The sequence below is a fragment of the Dermochelys coriacea genome, chromosome 27 (genome assembly GCF_009764565.3).
Source record: "Dermochelys coriacea isolate rDerCor1 chromosome 27, rDerCor1.pri.v4, whole genome shotgun sequence".
NCBI classification, from domain to species: Eukaryota; Metazoa; Chordata; order Testudines; family Dermochelyidae; genus Dermochelys; species Dermochelys coriacea.
The window spans coordinates 2,322,994-2,342,668 of record NC_050094.1 but is presented as its reverse complement, the minus strand read 5'-3'; the positions used below and the strand labels follow the sequence as shown (position 1 = coordinate 2,342,668).

The window sequence follows — 19,675 nt, the reverse complement described above, 5'->3', positions numbered from 1 at the left end:
GAGGATTTGGCTGCAGCATCCAGCTCCACCTGCACCCCCATTTGATCTCACACCCAGGCCTTTTAAAACAACAGCAGGCAACTCTGACTCACTGCGACACTTTCTAATGGCTTGTCCGCCTCACCTTGCCAGGCAGCGCGTCTGCCGGCTTAGCTCTGCGAGCTTGTTAGCTGAGGCAACGGCTTTTCCTCTGTGCAGGAAGGAAGGATTGAGAGAGATGGTGCAGGGAGGGCGGGGGAAGGTCTTTGGGGTGAACAGAAAGTCTCAGCTAATCTCCCCAGATATTTATTTTTTCCCAGCTCCTACACAGATGGGATCAAAGCGTTAACGTCTCTTGTGAAAAACGTCAGTCACTTCAGCTGCAGGGAGGCAAAGCTGGGTTCTCCCCCCCAGCCCCCATCTACCTCTTAATGAGAGGATCAAACTTTAAGGGAGCTGAAAGTTTTAATTATAATCTTCCAGCCTCCAACAATGCGAAGCTGGGTGCACACGAGCATCTTCCTTTGCAAGCCAGCTCTCTCCAGTGTTACACCAGAAAGGGGCTGAAATAATTAGGGCAGTGGAAGTTTGTAACCCCCCCACTTCCCAGCGGGGAGTTAGAAAGTAGCAGATCGCTAAGCAAACCCGGGGCTGGCTGTCAGGAAGGGTTGCATCAGGAGCAAAGGGGACAGCTCGCTGGGAAATGAGCCTGGTATTAGCATACTAAACAGAATGGCATATTTAAAATTATTGGGTTATTGTTACACCCTTCTCATTGGATTGTAACATTTTTGTGAATCTTCAGCTGGATTGTCTGGGCCCAAGGCTTTGTGCAAGAAAGTCCTCTCCCCCAAATGGATGCAGGGTTATTGTAGCTGAGCTGGTCCCAGGATATTAGAGAGACAAGGTGTGGGAGGGAATATTTTTTATTGGACCAACTTCTGTTAGCGAGAGAAACAAGCTTATGAGCTCCACAGAACTCTTCTTCAGGTTGTTCCCTCTCCCACTTTGTAGGGTACCGGAGTCCAGGCTCCAGTCTGAACCCAAAGGTCTACACTGCAATTTTATAGCCCCACTACCTGAGACAGCTGACGCAGGCCTGCCCCAGGTGTTTTATTGCAATGCAGACATAGCCTCAAAGCCCCTCTGCCAGCACATAAGTATTAGAAGGAAAAGAAAATCGAGGCCTCATAAAGATCCATGCAAAGCTATCTGGGAGGCAGAGTTTGATTGTACAGAGGAAGGTGATTTGAGCTGGGTTCGGGGTGCAGAGAAGAAGCAACTTCAGGGGGTCGCTAGTGAGACTCTTTTCCCTCCCCTTGGCAGATGCAGTGCCGAGCACTGGTGAGGGGATGATGTGAACCAATGGCTGGATCTGGCCTGAAACCAACAGTAGATTGAGAGGGTAGCAGAGGAGGCTCCAGCAGAACTGAGAGGTTGGGACAGTTCCCACTGAAGTGTCCTTGCTGAGCCAGCCCCCTGGTTAGTGTTAGCAGGAGGTGGGGCCGCTCACACACAATACTTTCTCTCTAGATCACGCCCAGTTACCTGATGTTTCACGCTGTTTGCCCTCAGGCGCACTGGAAAAGTTCCAGCTGCAGCTGGCGCAGCACTGAACACAACACCGGGGTAGCAGAGGCCTTGGCTGAGGGAGTCTGGGCCCTAAGTGACAGGCTCGTTGGGCACCTAAATCACTGGCCAACTAGGGAGCCGCAGCAGGGCCATCCACGAGCAGCTCCATGACAGGCTCTGGCTGGGAGGGAAGTGAGAAGTATCACACCTAAGAGCTTTATAAAAAATGGAAGTGCCGCAGCCATCTGTTAGCACTAGACACCGAAGAGGAGTTTACACAGGATCTAAAGACAGAACAGCGATAATCCATCTGGTATAAAATATAGGGCTGACTGGAGGAGAGTTGCACAGCCCATTTGCACTGCTCAGGAGACTCCCCACAGCCCAGCTAAGAACCCAGGCAGTTTCCATTAGTAAAACCAAGCCAGGCACAATGTGAATGCTGAGCAACTCCAGTGAAGTCACTGGTGTAACTGAGATCAGACTCTGGCCCTCGAGGAGAGATATTTCTGGCCAGGGCAGGTAAGAAGAGCAGTGTGGCCATGGGAGAGCACAGAGCAGGAGGGTTCAAGGAAGTTTTACTTTGGGGTGTGTGGAGGTGCAGCAGTGTGCCCCCAGCCCTGCAGTGCTCTGCCACAGCTGCTCAGCTCAGGAGCTGGGTATGCCGGGGTGCTGCAGGGCCTTCGTGCCAGACACCAACAAGGAGCTTTTGGACACTAGTAGGATCTGGGCTGGGGAAGAGAACTGCCGGCAGAACGCCCCATTCCAGTCTTCTCTCCTTAGAATGCTGAGATGAGGAGCAGGATGGGGAAAGGGCAAGGAGACAGTAGGAGCAGCGCTGCCTTCCTCCTTTCCTTGCTTCACTGCCAAGAGAGGCAGCAGGATCAGGAGAGCCCTGAGGAGACTGTACTGAACAGCTGGCACTGATGGGAGTGCTGCCCAAACGCCAGGGAGTGGCAGCTCAGGACAAGGGGACAGCTCCCCCCTCAGGGAACCCTGCCACAGAAGGGAGGTTTGAGCCCAGTCTGTACATGAGGAGAGGGGGAAGAGGTCCATGCTCCAGGGTTAGATCCACTAGATGCTGGCCTTGTCCCAGGCCTTGTCTGGCAGGCAGTGCTAAGCTAAAACGGCCAAGCGGCCCCTGCATTGATGACCCTCGGGTCCAAGGACACTTCAGCGGAAAAGCTTCATGGCCTGGGATCCGGGGACAGCCGGCATTTTTCCACCAGCGGCTTGGAGATCTACTCTGCTGCTCTTGCCCAGAGGGCAGGAAGGATGCTCTGGAGGTGAAAACATGGGAAACAAAAGCAGAGGCCTGAGCATCGCTGGGCAGGATATGGCACCTGTAGCCCTTGGAGCGTCCCAGGCTGGCAGCCAGCCCACACTTCTACAATGAAGCCCACTTCCCGCCCCTGCTCCACATCCTTCCTTCACAGACTCGCTGCCCTCCTCCCCTTGTGCTCTACAGGCACTAAAGCTCAAGGGGTCGTGCCAGAGCCACTGCTCGGCACAGAAGAAGGAAGGGATCTTCTGATCCATGTTTCTACCCTCCCCCCGCCCCAGTCCAGCCCCCAAGGGCTCACGCATGCTGCTCTTTGACAGACGGGGGGTTCAATGAGGCTGGGCACTCTTTGCACCCTAGGGCTGAGCATGCTGTTGGGAGCAGATGGCAGTGGGGGATGGGTACAGGCACCCCAGGGTGGGCTGCCTGGACACAATGGGGAAACACAAGGATTTGCGTAAGTTGTCATAGTTTACCTAGTCACTGCAACACTGGCATCTCAGGCAGCTATTCCCCACCCTTGAGTAGAAGGGCCACTGCTCAGATGTAGCAGGGGAGGTTCATCTGGCACTAGCCAAGGCCAGGCCTAGCACCTGCCTGAGCCCAGGGGTTGCTCCCACAGTATATCCCCGACCAGGAAGGCCCAGACTGGGGGCCCTCCTTCCTCAGTCTATCTAGCCAAGCACCAAGAAGAGAAGGGGTTACCTGGGATACTTGGGGTCTGCAAGGACTTCACAGTGCTGCTCTGGAGCCTGGCAATTCGGCTCTTGCTCCGCAGCCCACCCAGCGAGCGGGAGGCAGTGCTGAAGAGGAAGGCAAGGGCAATTAGCGACATTTCAATCCCAGCCCCTAGAGGCAGGGCTCCTGAACAGCGTCAGTCACGTTACCTTTATCCCCCTCAGCCCCTCAAGATCAATCCTGCAGCCATTTCACCTGCCTCAGCACTGGGGAGAGAAGGCCTGTTACAGGAGAAGGAGAGCAGTCAGGCTCAGAAGGGAAACACCAGAACTGCATGCTCCAGTGGTTCCCCCAGACAATTGCTTCTCCATGGGCTTCCCTGGACAGCTGCTGGGGAACCAGAGAGGGAGGATATGGACCTTACACAATCCACTAGCTGGTGATCTGGTCTTGGGCTGGCTGCATCCAGCAAGCTCTTACCTCACAGAACGCTTTCTCTTCTGTCCCATTGCTTTAGAGTCTGAGGATAGCTTCGGGATGCTGCCAGGTGGGATGGAGGAGCCCTTCATGGTGAACACGGGCACGGCGACTCTGAATCCAATCAGATAACAAGTTAACACACATGCACTGAAACACTCTCTCCTAGACAAAATCTCACGCCCATCTCCTCTGGACTGTCATTGCCATTGTAAATATAGAAGAGTTCCTACAATGAAGGCAAAGCAGTGAATATAATAAAGGCAAGCTAGCCCTTTGGGCTACACCATGGAGAAATGGGACATTAACTGAGACTACTGAGGGGTTAACTCCATAAACAGTCAGGGAATTGAGGCCTCACTCACCAGCTAGATGGATGAAATGCAAACCTTTATAACTAAAGTTCCAAGCAAGGCCGCAGTATCTATAGATTTGAGTAGGAGACTGAAGTTAGGCCTCCTGGGCGCTATTCCTGGCTCTGCTACTGGCTTGCAAGGTGACCTTGGGCAAGTCACTACCCCACTGTGCCGCAGTTTCCCCTCCAATTCTTATATAAAGGGTATTCTGGAGTATCTACTTTGTCACCAAGCACATTCCCAGCCAGCATTTACATACTAATACACGTTCGGTTTATACCACTCAGCTCAAACCAGAGTCATTTTTGAAATGCAGCTGCAGGCAGGAGTCAAAATAAAGGTGATACAATGGAACAGTCTCATCATTAATTTATCAGCATTTGCTAAGTGCTTTAAGACAGCATTCAGAGGAGAAGCGAGGTACTGCTGGATTCTAACAAGTCTTTAGAGCTGGACAAGCTATCTGAAGAAGCGATTCCTCTTGAATATCGACAGGAAAAGACAAGGAGGAATGGATTTTTCAAACACTTTCCAATTCTACATAAACAATGCATGTGCAAGGTTAGACTGGTGTTTGTTCACATATCTGACTGCTAGTTTTGGGGCTTATGAGTCTCAGAGAAAGAATTCCCTTCTAGCATTTTGACTCAAAGCCACAAGAACATCCTACTAGTACAGCTGAACCAGAAAATGAAACTGACTAGAAGGCAGAGTGAAATTCACCAGCCCAGTTTCCCATCCAGACCCAGTGCTACACAGTGAGCAGGTTACAGCTGAACTGGTAGGCAGGAGCCCTAGCAGTACTAACCTGGGCATGAAGGAAACTTCAGACTTTTTCAAGATGCACTGGATGTTCTCCCAGCCAGGGAATTCCGGGGCACTGAATTTCACAGGATGGTCCACACCAGATGAACAGCTGTCCTCAGCAAGGTCAAAGGTTATATTCAGGTCTTGGATGGTCAGCGTAGCTGCAGTGCAGCAGTTTTGGGTAGCACATGTTGTCAGGGGGATCCGGCTTTTGGTGACTGTTGATGGGCAGGGTTTTGGGATGCAGTAAGGCACTAGTTGAGAAGGTTTAGCTTCCTTAACAATGGGGGTGCTGTGACTGATTGTCACTGGAGGAGCAGTTGATTCATTTGTGGAGCCCCTTCGCCGGCTAGGAAGGGAGGATTTCCGCTGGCGCTTTGCCTGCCGTTTTGGCATGGCAGGAGTTCCTGTTTTGCATGGGCTGCTCATTTCCGATCTCCTCCTCTTCTTTGTTGGCAGGCTGGGAGTCTTGGATGAAGGACTAAGGACCAACGCAAGCTCCTGCAAGGACTGTGTCACAGACCTTGTCACTGGGGCAGCACATTCTGTGGCAGGTGCACCCTGCAGCCCAGCAGCCAATGGCACCACTAGGAGAGTAGGTAAGTAGAGTGTTAAGAGATATAGCCACATTTCCCCTTATACTCTTAAGTGCCAGCCCATCCAGACCAGACACCTGGGGCAGTCACCAAGCAGTGCATGCCCCAACCCAAAGCAGGTAAGAGGCCATGCTGGCATAGTCATAGATGTTAGGAGTTAGGTCTTCTGGGTTCTCTTTCTGCCTCACAGAGAGATGATGCCCAACTCCTCAGTGATTCTAAGACATCAGTCACTGCCTGGTGTGCTTGAGCTTGATGTGTAAAACCAGCCCTCTGGTTTACATGGAAGGTGGCTGCTAGCAGGCTGTTCTCAGGGAGGGGCACTAGAGGTTCACATTTGCTGTCTCCCCTCCCCACAATCCAGAGGCCAGGCATGGCACCCCTTCTACCCAAGCCAACCAAAACAACAAAGTAGTAAACATTATCCTGGAACAAGTCAATCTCAAGAGAACAAGTCTAAAAGAACAAACAAAAAGCCTTATCTGCCCAGAGCAGAGTAAGGGGCAGGGTCAGGGGAAGTCCCTGAGACTCTGAAGTCCCTTAGGCACTTTGGCATTGCTACTGATTTTACATGGCAGGTGCCTCTGGAGATGGGTGACAGTATCTATGAGAGACAGATACTTAGGCCCTTCTATGTATGCTGTTTCCCCAGTTTTTGGGGCAAAGGGTAGCCAGCAGCTGGAAGAGCTGTGGTGTCACTGGGTTGAGTTTAGTGCACGCACCAAGAGTACTGAAGTCTAAACATATAATTAAAAATAAACCCTGTAAACTCTCTAAGCCTCACTTCCCTGATTGGTAAACCCAGAAAATACTGACCTATTGTACACAGAGAGGAGCCTTGTAGAACTTCAGCTATACAGTGCTGGGAGATGGCTTACTGGAGCTATGCCCAGGCTTCTGTGAATGCGATTAAACTGCCATATAAATGGCCACATTCAAATTTTTAAAACTTGTGTATAATTGCACTGCAGGATCTACAGGTTGGTTTGTTTGAAACAAAAAATGCCCCTGGGCCTTATTAGTTATAGAGAAAGCCTTCAAACATGAACCAAGTGTGACCAATGCCATGACCTGCACTCAGAGCTCATCTGCTCAGAGCTGAAATGATTTAACTGAGGTTTCAGAGTAGGAGAGGAGTACTTGCGGCACCTTAGAGACTAACAAATTTATTTGAGCATAAGCTTTTGTGAGCTACAGCTCACTTCACTGGATGCATGCCGTGGAAAATAAGTGGGGAGATTTATATACACAGAGAACATGAAACAATGGGTGTTACCATACACACTGTAACAAGAGTGATCAGGTAAGGTGAGCTATTACCAGCAGAAGAGCAAGGGTAAAAAACCTTTTGTAGTGATAATCAAGGTGGGCCATTTCCAGCAGTTGACAAGAACGTGTGTGTGGGGGGAGGAATAAACATGGGGAAATAGTTTTACTTTGTGTAAGGTGAGCTATTACTAGCAGGAGAGCGGGTGGGGGGAACCTTTTGTAGTGATAATCAAGGTGGGCCATTTCCAGCAGTTGACAAGAACGTCTGAGGAACAGTGGGCGGGGAGGAATAAACATGGGGAAATAGTTTTACTTTGTGTATTGACCCATCCTCTCCCAGTCTCTATTCAAGCCTAAGTTAATTGTATCCAGTTTGCAAATTAATTCCAATTCAGCAGTCTCTCATTGGAATCTGTTTTTTAAGTTTTTTGTTGAAGAATTGCCACTTTTAGGTCTGTAATCGAGTGACCAAAGAGATTGAAGTTGTTCTCCAACTGGTTTTTGAATGTTATAATTCCTGACATCTGATTTGTGTCCATTTATTCTTTTACGTAGAGACTGTCCAGTTTGGCCAATGTACATGGCAGGGGGGCATTGCTGGCACATGATGGCATATATCACGTTGGTAGATGCGCAGGTGAACGAGCCTCTGATAGTGTGGGTGATGTGATTAGGCCCTATGATGGTGTCCCCTGAATAGATACGTGGACACAGTTGGCAACGGGCTTTGTTGAAAGGACAGGTTCCTGGGTTAGTGGTTTTGGTGTGTGGTTGCTGGTGAGTATTTCCTTCAGGTTGGGGGGCATTTTTTCATGTTCTCTGTGTATATAAATCTCCCCACTGTATTTTCCACTGCATGCATCCGATGAAGTGAGCGGTAGCTCAGGAAAGCTTATGCTCAAATAAATTTGTTAGTCTCTAAAGTGCCACAACTACTCCCTTTTTTTTTTTTTTTTTTTTAAACTGAGGTTGATTTTAAACAGAGGTACTTATTTGGGGGTAGAGGCTGTGCCACTGCACCAAGTCCTAGGATCCCCAGTGCTGTATCCACTCAGTTGCCCACCCACCCTCAAGTTGCCTTTGTCCTCAAAGGGCGTTTAAGTTGGGTCCCAGATACCAAGTTAATGCTCCGTGTAGCCAGGGGCTACATATGCCGCACCCAGCTGTGCTCTAGCCTGCTAGGGAGTTTGGGCCTCAGGGGAGGCTCCAAGACAGGCAGCCACTTCCATTGGGAGGGAGGACAGTAGTGACGACCCCAAAGTGTGAGCCACTGAACAGAGCCTTCCAGGCTCCTCTGCCCTGTCACTCATGCACATACTTCAAATCCTGGGGGGACAGCAGAAAGTAGGGGTTGAGGCCCAGTTGTTCTGGAGACCACACCCACACAATCTCACCATTATCCGAATGCTGCTGCTCCTCTTGGGCTGGGGTGCTTTCACTGGTCACCTCGGATCCGCCCAGAGACCCAGCTGGCTCTTGACTCCTACTGGTTCCTCTTTGCACCAGGTATTCCAGTTCCTCAAACTCTGAGACCATGTCAGGAGTTAGGAGGTTAGCAACCTTCAGCAGAGAGTACTGTCTTTGTGCAACACGCAGGACAGCAATTACCAGCCTGGGATAGAAAGGGCCGTAACGTGAGTTTCACTGGAGCAGATGAACACTGTCTCCAATAGTCTAGCACAGTGTAGCGTGCCTCCCATGTCAGGTGAGAACCTGGTCCCAAGAACCAGTTAGCTGAAAATCATGACTTCAGCCTAGGTCTTCTGGGCACCTAGGTTACATCACCAGCACCTCACTTCCACATACCACCTACCTGCATTGGTTCCAGGAAGCACCCAGACAAGCCTGTTCAAGTCCAGGTGTCCTCTTAGGGCCGCACAAGAGCACAGACTGTTAGTGCAAGGGATGGCCAAACTTTACAATATGGCAGTGTTGCAGCTTGCTGCCAGTCCGAAGTCTGCACCTCAGCTGTAAATGGATCAGGCAGTGGAGCCCAATCCAAGGTGGTAAGATCTGGTCAAACTATTTTAAGACTGCAATTGCAGAGAAGGAATTGCTGCTTGATGGGTTCACCAGCAACAGAAACTGCAGGTTGTCAACTCTGTAGTCATCCTTTGGTTCCAGAGCAGGTATCGCAGGCACTTGGGATGCTGGGCTGGGCTTTTGGCACCTCTGGTTCTTGGCCAGGCTGGCAGTGAGACTTTGCCAGGTTTTAAAGTTAAACACCCCCCTTCCCAGGGCTCCTCCTGAAGAGTAACTTTCCCAAGGGATCCATTCTGGAAAGAGACTTGGGGCAGAGATCCCAGCAGACTGGGTCATGGACCCATCCCAGGGCACAACCTATAGAAGCCCAGGACATAAGGAGAGCTTCTGGAGATGAATTCTACCAGTCTGAAGTTCAGGTTCACATACCATTTGCCACACTGGGAATTCTGACTCTGCTTTGCTGGCAGAATCCATATTACTGGGATTCTTGGAGAAAGGGCAGTTACTTTGCTACCACTAGTACCTTAGTATATACATTACTTGGGCTGGACCATTATTGTTCCTCGACACCAAGACCTCCTATGGCAGCTTTGGCACAGGAAAAAAAGGAATCTCCCCCGCACATGGCACATTGGCCAGGCCTTGGTTTTGTCTCCCCCTGGAGCATTTTACAGAGATCACCCATTAGGATCAGGTAGGGGTATTCCAGATGATCAGTTTCCAGTGGGCTATGATAGGTGCTGCCTTTATCGGACAGGTAACTACAGAGGCCCTATATCCCTGTTAACTGCTCCTGTCCCTTCACAATCACCATGAGGAGTACAAGCACCCTGCAGACTGCACTGGTTCTTTCAGCCTGGGCACAGCCCCACCCCAGTACTGCCGCACAGTTCACCTCGCCACAGGAAGGAGCACGGCCCTTTTTCCTATGTGCACGTATGTGGGGGCAGCAGTGGGGGAGGTGGTGAGGGAACACTCACCTCTGTGTCTGATCCCGGGGCAGTTCCTGTAGCAGAGAGCTTGGTTTATTGGTTTTCTGCTGAAGATCTGTGGCATAGTCATGAAGTTCCTTCTCTGGCGTCTGAATTGATCACAAGGAGGGAACGTTAGTATTGAATGCTTTTGCTCAGTTTTGCCAGCTCCTGCCACTCTCACCTGGCACAGGTTTAATGGAGGAAAGAGAGAGTTTACTGTAGAGCAGAGGACATGGCTTCAGCACAAGCTGTAACTGGCCCCCCAGACAATAACGTGTGTCATGTAGATGGGGCTGTCCTTGTACTTTACAACAGAACCAAGCAGCATGAGAGACTAGTGGGCTGCACTGCACATCACATGTCCACTGCTCTCTGAGCCGTGAGACCTTGTACTGCATTATGCAGTGGAGAGCTCCTCAGCTAGACCCTTGTCTTAAGGCACAAAACAAGGTGCCGTGGGGATGGCCATCAGCGAGGTGTTCTGCAGAGCCGTGATCCTGTGGGGCTGAGTGCAGCTTTGGAGCAGTCTCTTATCCTTTCCCCATGATAATGCTCATCTTCCAAGGCCACAATTCCCAGCTTCTCTACTCCGCCCCGCTGCTCACCCTCCATAGATATTGCCATAGCCCTGCTATTCCTCGTCAGTGTCTCAACTCCTCAGGGTCACCCTCACCTATCCTACTCTTCCCCTCACCCTGCTGCTGTCTCATTCTCTCCAAGTCTCCATACCTGCCCAAGCGCTCCTCTGCCAACTGGCCCCTTCTCTCACCTGTTCCACTGCTCCCAGGTCCTGTTGCTGAAAGGATGGTCTCACTTTCAGCTCCTGCTGCTGTATCACCATTTCCTGGTTACACTTATCAGGGACTTCATGATCTGGAGACACCTCCAGTGCAGCCTGTGCTGACCTGTAGCAATGCAGAGGAAGAAGCAGCCATAACGACACGGAGACAAGCTCTTTAGGAGCAGTTGCCAGAGCAGATTTGGGTGGAAAGCTGCAGTGTTTGCTGCCACCACTTACAGGCTTCTCTGGGGAGGTCAGAGATGGAGACCCTCATGGAGACCTTTCTTTTACAGTCAGATTTTGCAAGTCTTGTTCTGTGCTTAGTCTGGCAAAAGGCCTTCATGGACCACCTTCCCTCTCACTCGTCAATGAGTCACCCTGCCCATCTGGGCTCTGGGAAGCACAGGTGGACAGACTATGGCTTCATCATAGGCAGGAGTGTATGACTGACATGACCATGTGCTTAGCGAGTCAACAGGTGTGGCTGCATTCCAATCAGCTCTGCTTTCAGACACAATCAAGAGTAAAATGAACCCTAAAAATCCTTGATGGGGGAAGCCTGGGGGATAGGATATAGCATTCAGCACTGTTCAGGCTCCTGGAAGGACAAGATTTGATGGTCAACAAAACGTACCTGAGCAGCTCCACCCGCCAAGGGCTAGACTGTGCCTGAGGAGCTGGAACCTGGTGGTCTGGATCCTGGGTTTTTCTCTCATAAGCTTGGAGCTTCTCTCGCAGATTTGACACCTGCAAGGGACATTCAACCTATTTAGATCTGATTTCCCCATCCATTCATGGCATTCGCTGGCAACTCCACAAAGCTACACCTTACTTCTGAGAGCAGCAGCCTACGCACTGCAGGAGAGACCTTGACACTTAGGACTTGCTGTGTTCCTCCTTCACTTGAACCTGTAAGCAGCAAGGGACACCACAAGCATATCCCCAAGCATGTCCGCCACTTGCTCATGAGCCTGTAGTCACACTCCACTACAGAAACTGCAGTCAGGAGAAGTTTGTGCATTTCCAGGAGACCCCTCCCCAGCCCCCACCCATGACACTTGGAGTCATAGAATCATAGAATCATAGAAGGTTAGGGTTGGAAGGGACCTCAGGAGGTCATCTAGTCCAACCCCCTGCTCAAAGCAGGACCAATCCCCAATTTTTGCCCCAGATCCTAAATGGCCCCTTCAAGGATTGAACTCACAACCCTGGGTTTAGCAAGGCCAATGCTCAAACCACTGAGCTATCCCTCCCCCCCACTTGGAGAGCAGCCAGGGACCTGCCCTTTATTCCCTTCTTCCCCCAGGCAGTCTGCCAACCCCCCTGGATTCTGTATCAGATTGCAGACTGTGCAGCACCTTCAGGTCCAAGTGTTCCAAGGAGGTAGTTACCAGAATCCAGCCACTGCACTAGCCCTGTGTTGGTTTGACATTCAGTTCAGTCTTATTCTGCCCCAACATTTGTCAGTGTTGTGATCTGTCTAGCAGATTGCCAGCTCAGGCTGGAGCAATAGGGCAATTCACTGGTGTGTGGATAGCAAAGAAATGCTAAAAGGTCATTGTGTGTTCAAGCCAATTCACAAAGGGGGATGTTATCACATTACATTTACATGACATATGCCCCCTAATTACATTTGCTCTAAATTCATGAAAACTAGCAAAATGCTGATGTTATTGTCTTCACTTACCTATAACCTGTTGTTTACTATTGCATTACATTAGGTATACCCCTTACTTAATTAACCCTAGATCAAAAGTGTATGTTAGTGAGAATTTACGTGGTGTGTAAACTGCATGAAAACTAATGAGTGATACTTGTATTGTTTTCACTTCTCTATCCCTATTAGAATGTAGTGGCAGGCAATTGCATTAGGTATGTCACTGCAACTACATTACTTGTTTCAGAGTAGCAGCCGTGTTAGTCTGTATTCGCAAAAAGAAAAGGAGTACTTGTGGCACCAAGTACTCCTTTTCTTTTTACATTACTTGTGAATGCAAAAAGTAGAAGGCTAACTTCAAAGCAAGAGTCGTTGAGTTCAACAATGGATACAGAAGCAGTCAGCTAATTTTCTGTGAGCAAGAATCTATAAATACTGGTTCAAGGGAATGATCCTGCATCTTTGAACTGTTTTGGATTCTAACAGGGTGGAATATTGAACAAGTAGATGGAGATCCCCACAGTTATTCTGTGTAACACTGAGAGACTTATTGAAATCTAGCAGCTCACTACATCTCTGCTATCATAGTGGACTTACAAACCGACTCCCTGTGAATGCATTTTACCTGCTTTAACCTCTCAATAACTCTCATTTCTTTTTCTTAGCTAATAAAGCTTTAGTTAGTTTACTAGAGAAACTGGTTTCAGAGTAGCAGCCGTGTTAGTCTGTATTCGCAAAAAGAAAAGGAGTACTTGTGGCACCTTAGAGACTAACAAATTTATTAGAGCATAAGCTTTCGTGAGCTACAGCTCACTTCATCGGACCAAATGCATCCGATGAAGTGAGCTGTAGCTCACGAAAGCTTATGCTCTAATAAATTTGTTAGTCTCTAAGGTGCCACAAGTACTCCTTTTCTTTTTTTAGAGAAACTGGCTGTCAGCGTTGTCTTTGGTGCGAGATTGAGTATCCATTGATCCGGGGTAAGTAACCGACCTTTGGTGTTGGGAGTAACCTAATATGAGGTGATCTGTGGTGTTAATAGCCTTTCATCACAAAGTTCAATTTGTCTGGATGGTAAAGAGGGGTTGGAGAGCCTAAGGGGGCTGTCTGTGGCTCCATGGTCAGACTGGTATGGTGATCCAGGAGCACACATTTGTTACCGGCTTGGTGAAATCTAATTACAGAACACACCATGGGTTTTCTGACAGTCTGACCTGAGATTGGCACACTCAGTTGTAAGCCTTACAGTCTTATTTTGCCCCAACATTTTTCAGGGTGTTGCAGGTTTATTGACCATTTGCCTTGTAGAAGAGGTAAGGGGGAATGTGGAGAATCTGGCAGCTGGCTGGGGACACTAAAAGTTTTGGGGATCATTGGGCAATTCACACTTCAGTGCCATTGTTTCTGGCTGTCCTGCTGCAGATTAGGGCAGGCAGGGCTACAGCAGTTACATGCCATTCACCTTTGGGATGCTCTCTTCACAAACAAGGCAGAGAGCAATTCATTACTGGGTTCTAGAGCAAGTGCTGCAGGATCTCAGAATACCTGGGCCCCTGGATATGTCCAGCAGCAGAGCTCTCATTGCAGCCCTAGAAGAGTCCATTCCAGTCCTCTGCTCTTCCTTAACGTAAGACACGGCCTACTGACTGGGCTAAGCAGTTCTCCGGCAGCACAGCCAATGCTCTGAGCCTCTCACAGAACTCATGGTACTTACAATCCCAGAGCAGTGCTGGTCTCTGGCAAGGGCTACAGACAGAACCACTCACCAGCCCCCGTAAGGCATCTCACCTCTGCTTTCAGCTGCTCACAAATAGCTGCGTATTTAGTGATGTGGCATTCCAGGCTGAGCACATTACTCTTCAGCTGCAGGGTGGAAAGGGGGTGGGGAGGAGGAGAGCAGGTTAAAGGAACAGAGGTGGAATAGCCCTGGCTCTGTGCAAGAGAACTGAGAGGCCAGTGAGTCCTGTTGCTGGGTCCCAGTTACTCTATGGGTTAGGTTAAGCAGTACTGTTGGGATACCCCTGTGATGTAGGGAACACCTCAAAGGGACAATTCTGAAGGGAGAAGCTCCCTTTCATGGTCATTAATGCCCACCCATGAAGTGACGCTTGGCTTTAGCCAATGTTCACATCTCCTCCAGACTGAGCTGCATCACCATCAGCAACTCTAGCTGGGCTTGTCCCCAAAGCAGGCATAGATACGAGGACTAGATAGTTCAGAGATCTAAATGAATGTCTACCAGTGGATTAACTGAACTAAGACCCCTTTAATTATCCAGAGGCACTATGGTAGATGATGAACCTCACAGAGCCAGCTTTTGCCCCAGCCCACTTGCCAACAGCCTCTCAACACAGGAGCACCATAGAGATAGAGGTCTGTACACAGATGTGTGGGACCCACCGACAGTTTGATCTCCTTGGCCCGATTGGCATACTTGAGCGTGTTGTAGGTGTCCTCATAGGCGAGTGCAGACGGGCTTATGGCAGCAATCATGATGGTCCGGCAGTTGCCCCCAAGAGAGTCCTTCAGCAGCCGTGTGAGCTTACTGTCCCTGTATGGGATGTGGGACTTCCTGCTCTGTTCGGAGAGATCAGGGGACCCACCTCAGTTGTCAGGTATCTCTAGGAATCCTAGCATGCTAATATCCTAATGCTCAGACTCATTCCCATGAACCTAGGCTAGGAAGCAAGTGCCTGAAGAGGCAGTTGGTCCAGCCCTGTTTTACCACAGTTAATGTCAGAGGCTATTCCTAATCCTATGAAGTCTTCCTGAGCTAGATGTGTCAATATCCTGCAGCAGAGAGTTCCTTAGGTTTGTCAGACAAGGAAATACCTTATGTCAAGTGTCCTTTTAACCCCCCTGCCCTTTGTACTGCAGGAATGCATGGTGGTTTTCCGAGGAGGGTATATTGTGGAAGGGTGGAGCAGGGGCATTACCTTTGCATCAGCCAGGGCGTTGATGACATTAATCAGGGCCAGCAATGAACGGTTGATGTTGGCACCCTCTCGGAGCCGCTCTCCCTTTGTGTTGGTGGTTGATGCTCGCTCCGAGCCTGCCAGGTCAATCAGGCTCATCTTGGCCACCTGCAGGTCCTGAGTGATGCCAACGATACGGTCCTGCTGCTTCACATATATCTGCAAGGACAGGAAGAAAGGCTTGTGAGGAAAGATAAGGCGAGGCCTCACAACCCGCTCAGCCCAGCGAGCAGGCAACGTCTTATCGTAGGGGACAGCAGAGAACTGAACATGACCTCTCCTGGGGTCTGATAAGGCCACCAGGCAAGAGATTCACTGCAGGACTAGCCATCACCACAAGCAATGACAGCAAGAGCCTGAGTATCCTCTCCACTCACTGATCTACTGTGCCATGTTGCCAAGCTACAGGTCAACTATCTTCCCCCGGCTGAGGGGCTAGAGGAGAGAAAACACTGCCCAGTCTTCCCCACACTCAGTTCTAGGATCTCACAGGCCATAAGGCCAACTCTGATTGGTCTCAGGTTGTGGGAGGAGAACTTGTAATGGATACAGAATATGACAGGTTGGCATGGGTATGTCTGTATCAGTCTGCAAACTCCATTTTGATTGTAACTTGTACTGCACCTTCGCTTTTGCCTTTTACCCTCCATCATATTGGACTGGGATATCTAGAAGGTATTAGCAGAGACTGTGCCCACTAGCAGTGGGTTAACAAGAGAGCAATCAAGAGTCACTAACCTGGATGGTCTTCAATTCAAATGGAGGTGTCCTAGAACAATAAACTGTCCCTTGGGTGGTGGGCTTTTCAAGGGGATTAGTGTCCCCAGTCTGAACTGTAGATGGGCTTTAACCAAGCAATGACACACCAGACAAGGGACTTGAAGTTGATTGGGGGGTAGGGGCACCTGACAGAGGGGACTGGAGCTGTATAAAAGAACAAGTTCTGCTCTTACCAAGGGCTCTCTGACTGACCAGAACAAGATAACAAGGCTGTGCGGGAGGGGAGGAGGGTCCTGGGACTCTGGAAGGACTGACCAAACCCCAAAGGGCTCTCAGAGTGGTGAGGATGCTGGAAGGAGTGTTTGATGAGCAGATGTTTGTTATATTCTGTAGATTTGTATCTCTCTTGTGCTTTGTCTATCAGTGAAGAATGACTGGTTGAGAAATTCCTTTGATGATTCTGTGCGTCCCTTGTTTTAACTGTCATGTAGTCTCCGAAGGGTGAAATAGCAATCCAGAGGGTCCATAGTTTTGGAGGAACTTTGGGGAGCATGCATTTGCTACTGGGCAGGTCAGCAGTAGTTGGATTGCAGAATCGTATATCTCAGGAAGGGGTGCTAGACAGAGGATCCGCATCCTGAAAGTGCCTGGAAGCCCAGACCTTGAGACAGTGACTAGACTCTGTCCAGACCCAAACACTCTAAGAGCATGTAGGATCTAGTAGTTGCATCCCAAAAGCAACCTGGTAAACATCCACAAGGGGGAGCTCAGCCAGGGTTGCAAACACATGGCTTCTCATTTCTAGGACAGCTTCACCCTCTGGCTCCGTGACTGAAAGTCATTGCCATTTGTTGGCCCATAAGTAATGAGATTTGTGGGGCTCTGACCCATTAAGGGAGTTTATAGATTCTTGATATACTATAGCTGGATTAAAAAAAAATAGATAAGGTCATGGAAGACAGGTCCATCAATGCTTGTTAGACAAGATGGTCAGGGACAGAACTCCATGCTCTGGGTGTCCTTAAACCTCTGCCTGCTAGGAGCTGGGACTGGACAACAGAGGATGGATCACTTGATAAACTGCCCTGTTCTGATCATTCCCTCTGAAGCATCCGGCACCAGTTGAAAGACAGGATACTGGGCTAGGTGGATCACTGGTCTGACCCAGTATGGCTGTTCTAATGATCTGAAGCAAACCCTGCTCTCAACTACTCTCTCGCTCTCATCCCCACACAAAGCCTTAACTACTCCCCTTCCTCACCTCACTAGCTCTCTCTGAGCAGTGGCTGTCCCAGTGGGCCGGCAGCCTTACATGGGTTAAAGGAGAGTATAGTAGTAGGAATATCCGACCTGCTACCTGACAAGGATGGTGACCATGATTGTGAAATGCTCAGGGAGACTAGAGAGGCTACAAAGGCAGAAAATGCAATAATAACTGGGGATTTCAACTATCTTGATATTAACTGGATGTGTCACTTCAGGAAGGGATTCAGAGATAAAACTTCTAGACACATAAAACGACTGCTTCTTGGAGCAGTTTGTCCTGGAACCCACAATGGGAGAGACAATTATTGATTTAGTCCTAAGTGGAGCACAGGATCTGGTCCAAGAGGTGGATATAGCTGAACCGCTCCATAACAGTGGTTTAATTTAATGTAATTAAATGCAACATCCTTGTGGGATGAAAATGCCAAAGAAACCCACCACAGGAACTTCACAAAAATAAGGTAGGTAGTTAAATAGAAATTAAAAGGAACAGTCACATACCTGCAAACAGCGTGGAGACTATTTAAAAGCACAATAATAGAGGGTCATATTAAATGTATATCCCAAATTAAAAACAAAAAACAAACCAAAAAAATAAACCAAAAAAACAGTAAGAGGACCAAAAATATGCCTCTATGGCTTAAGAGCAGAATAGAAGAGGGGGTGAGAGGCGAAAAGGCATCCTTTAAAAATTAGAAGTCAAATCCTAGTGTGGAAAAGAGAAAGGAGCATAAACTGTGCCAGGTCAAGTATAATAGGGCAGATCAAGAAAGAATTTGAAGAACAACTAGCTAATGACACAGAAAAAAATTTGCTGTTACTTTTTAAATATATCAGAAGCAAGAAGCCTGCCAAACAGTCAGTAGAGCCACTGAATGATCAAAGGGCTAAGGAAGACCAGGCTGTTGTGGAGAAGCTAAAGCAATTCTTTGCATCGGTCTTCACTGCAAAGGATATGTGGGAGATTCTCTACACCTGAGCCATTCTTTTTTGGTGACAAATCTGAGGAATTGTCCCAGATTGAGGTGTCAATGGAGGTGGTTTTGGAACAAATTGAGAAATTAAAGAGTAGTAAGTCACCAGGACCAGATGGTATTCATCCAAGAGTTCTGAAGGAACTTAAATATGAAATTGCAAAACTACTAACTGTGGTACGTAACCTATCACTTAAATCATCCTCTGTGCCAGATGACTGGAGAGTAGCTAACGTGATGCCGATTTTTAAGAGAGGCTCCAGCAGGAATCTTGACAATTACAGGCCACTAAACCTAACTTCAGGACGAGGCAAATTGGTTGAAACTATAGTAAAGAATGGAATGGAAATTTACACATAGATTAACACAATACGTTGGAGAAGAGTCAACATGGCTTTTATAAAGGGAAATCATGCCTCACCAATTTTTAGAATTCCTTGAGGGTGTCAATAAGCACGTGGACAAGAGTGACCAGTAGATATAGCGCACTCAAACTTTTAGAAAGACTTTGACAATGTCCCGCACCACAGGCTCTAAAGCAAACTAAGCAGTCCTGAGATAAGAGGGAAGGTCCTCTCATGAGTCAATAATTGGTTAAAAGATAGGAAACAAAGGGTAGGAATAAATGGCCAGTTTTCACAATAGAGAGAGGCATATTCATAAATGATCTGGAAAAAGGGGTGGAACAGTGATGTGGCAAAATCTGAAGATGATGCAAAATTACTCAAGATAAATCCAAAGAGGACTGTGAAGAGTTACAAAAAGATTTCACTAAACTGTGTGACGGGGTGACAAAATGGCAAATGAAAATTCGGTGTTGATAAAAACCAAGTAATGTATGTTGAAGAAAATAATCCCAACTATACATACAAAATGATGGGTTCTAAATTAACTGTTACTACTCAAGCAACAGATCTTGGAGTCATCGTGGATAGTTCTCTGAAAACATCTGCCCAATGTGCAGTGGCAGTCAAAAAAAGCTAACAGAACGCTAGGAACCTCAGGAAAGAGATAGATAATAGGACAGAAAATATCTTAGTGCTGCTATATAAACCCATGGTATGCCCACATCTTGAATACTGTGGGCAGTTCTGATTGCCTCATCTCAAAAAAGATATTAGAATTGGAAAAGGTGCAGAGAAGAGCAACAAAAATAGTTAGGGGGACGGAACAGCTCCCATATTAGCAGAGATTAAAAGACGGGGACTGTTCAATTTAGAAGATAGATAACTAAAAGGTGGCATTATAGAGGTCTATATCATCATAAATGGTGTGGAGAAAGTGAATAGCAAAGTGTTATTTACCCCCTTCACATAACACAAGCAC

General features: G+C 48.5%; 1 protein-coding gene across 3 annotated transcripts in view; it reads right to left on the bottom strand.

Annotated features, from left to right (window-relative positions):
• Window positions 1-1,385: 1,385 nt before the first annotated feature.
• The window catches only part of KIF18B (kinesin family member 18B), a 32,367-nt gene continuing 14,077 nt past the window's right edge, over window positions 1,386-19,675 (bottom strand). For all 3 annotated transcript variants that reach the window (XM_043503449.1, XM_038385528.1, XM_043503448.1), the window contains 11 exons: window positions 15,351-15,548; window positions 14,815-14,991; window positions 14,203-14,277; window positions 11,392-11,504; window positions 10,746-10,881; window positions 9,983-10,083; window positions 8,411-8,628; window positions 5,153-5,738; window positions 3,992-4,102; window positions 3,539-3,636; window positions 1,386-2,831 (listed from right to left, as the gene is read on the bottom strand). In XM_043503449.1, the coding sequence (XP_043359384.1) occupies window positions 2,725-2,831; window positions 3,539-3,636; window positions 3,992-4,102; window positions 5,153-5,738; window positions 8,411-8,628; window positions 9,983-10,083; window positions 10,746-10,881; window positions 11,392-11,504; window positions 14,203-14,277; window positions 14,815-14,991; window positions 15,351-15,548 (1,920 nt within the window). In that variant the 3' untranslated portion in view covers window positions 1,386-2,724. The remainder of the gene's footprint in view (window positions 2,832-3,538; window positions 3,637-3,991; window positions 4,103-5,152; window positions 5,739-8,410; window positions 8,629-9,982; window positions 10,084-10,745; window positions 10,882-11,391; window positions 11,505-14,202; window positions 14,278-14,814; window positions 14,992-15,350; window positions 15,549-19,675) is intronic.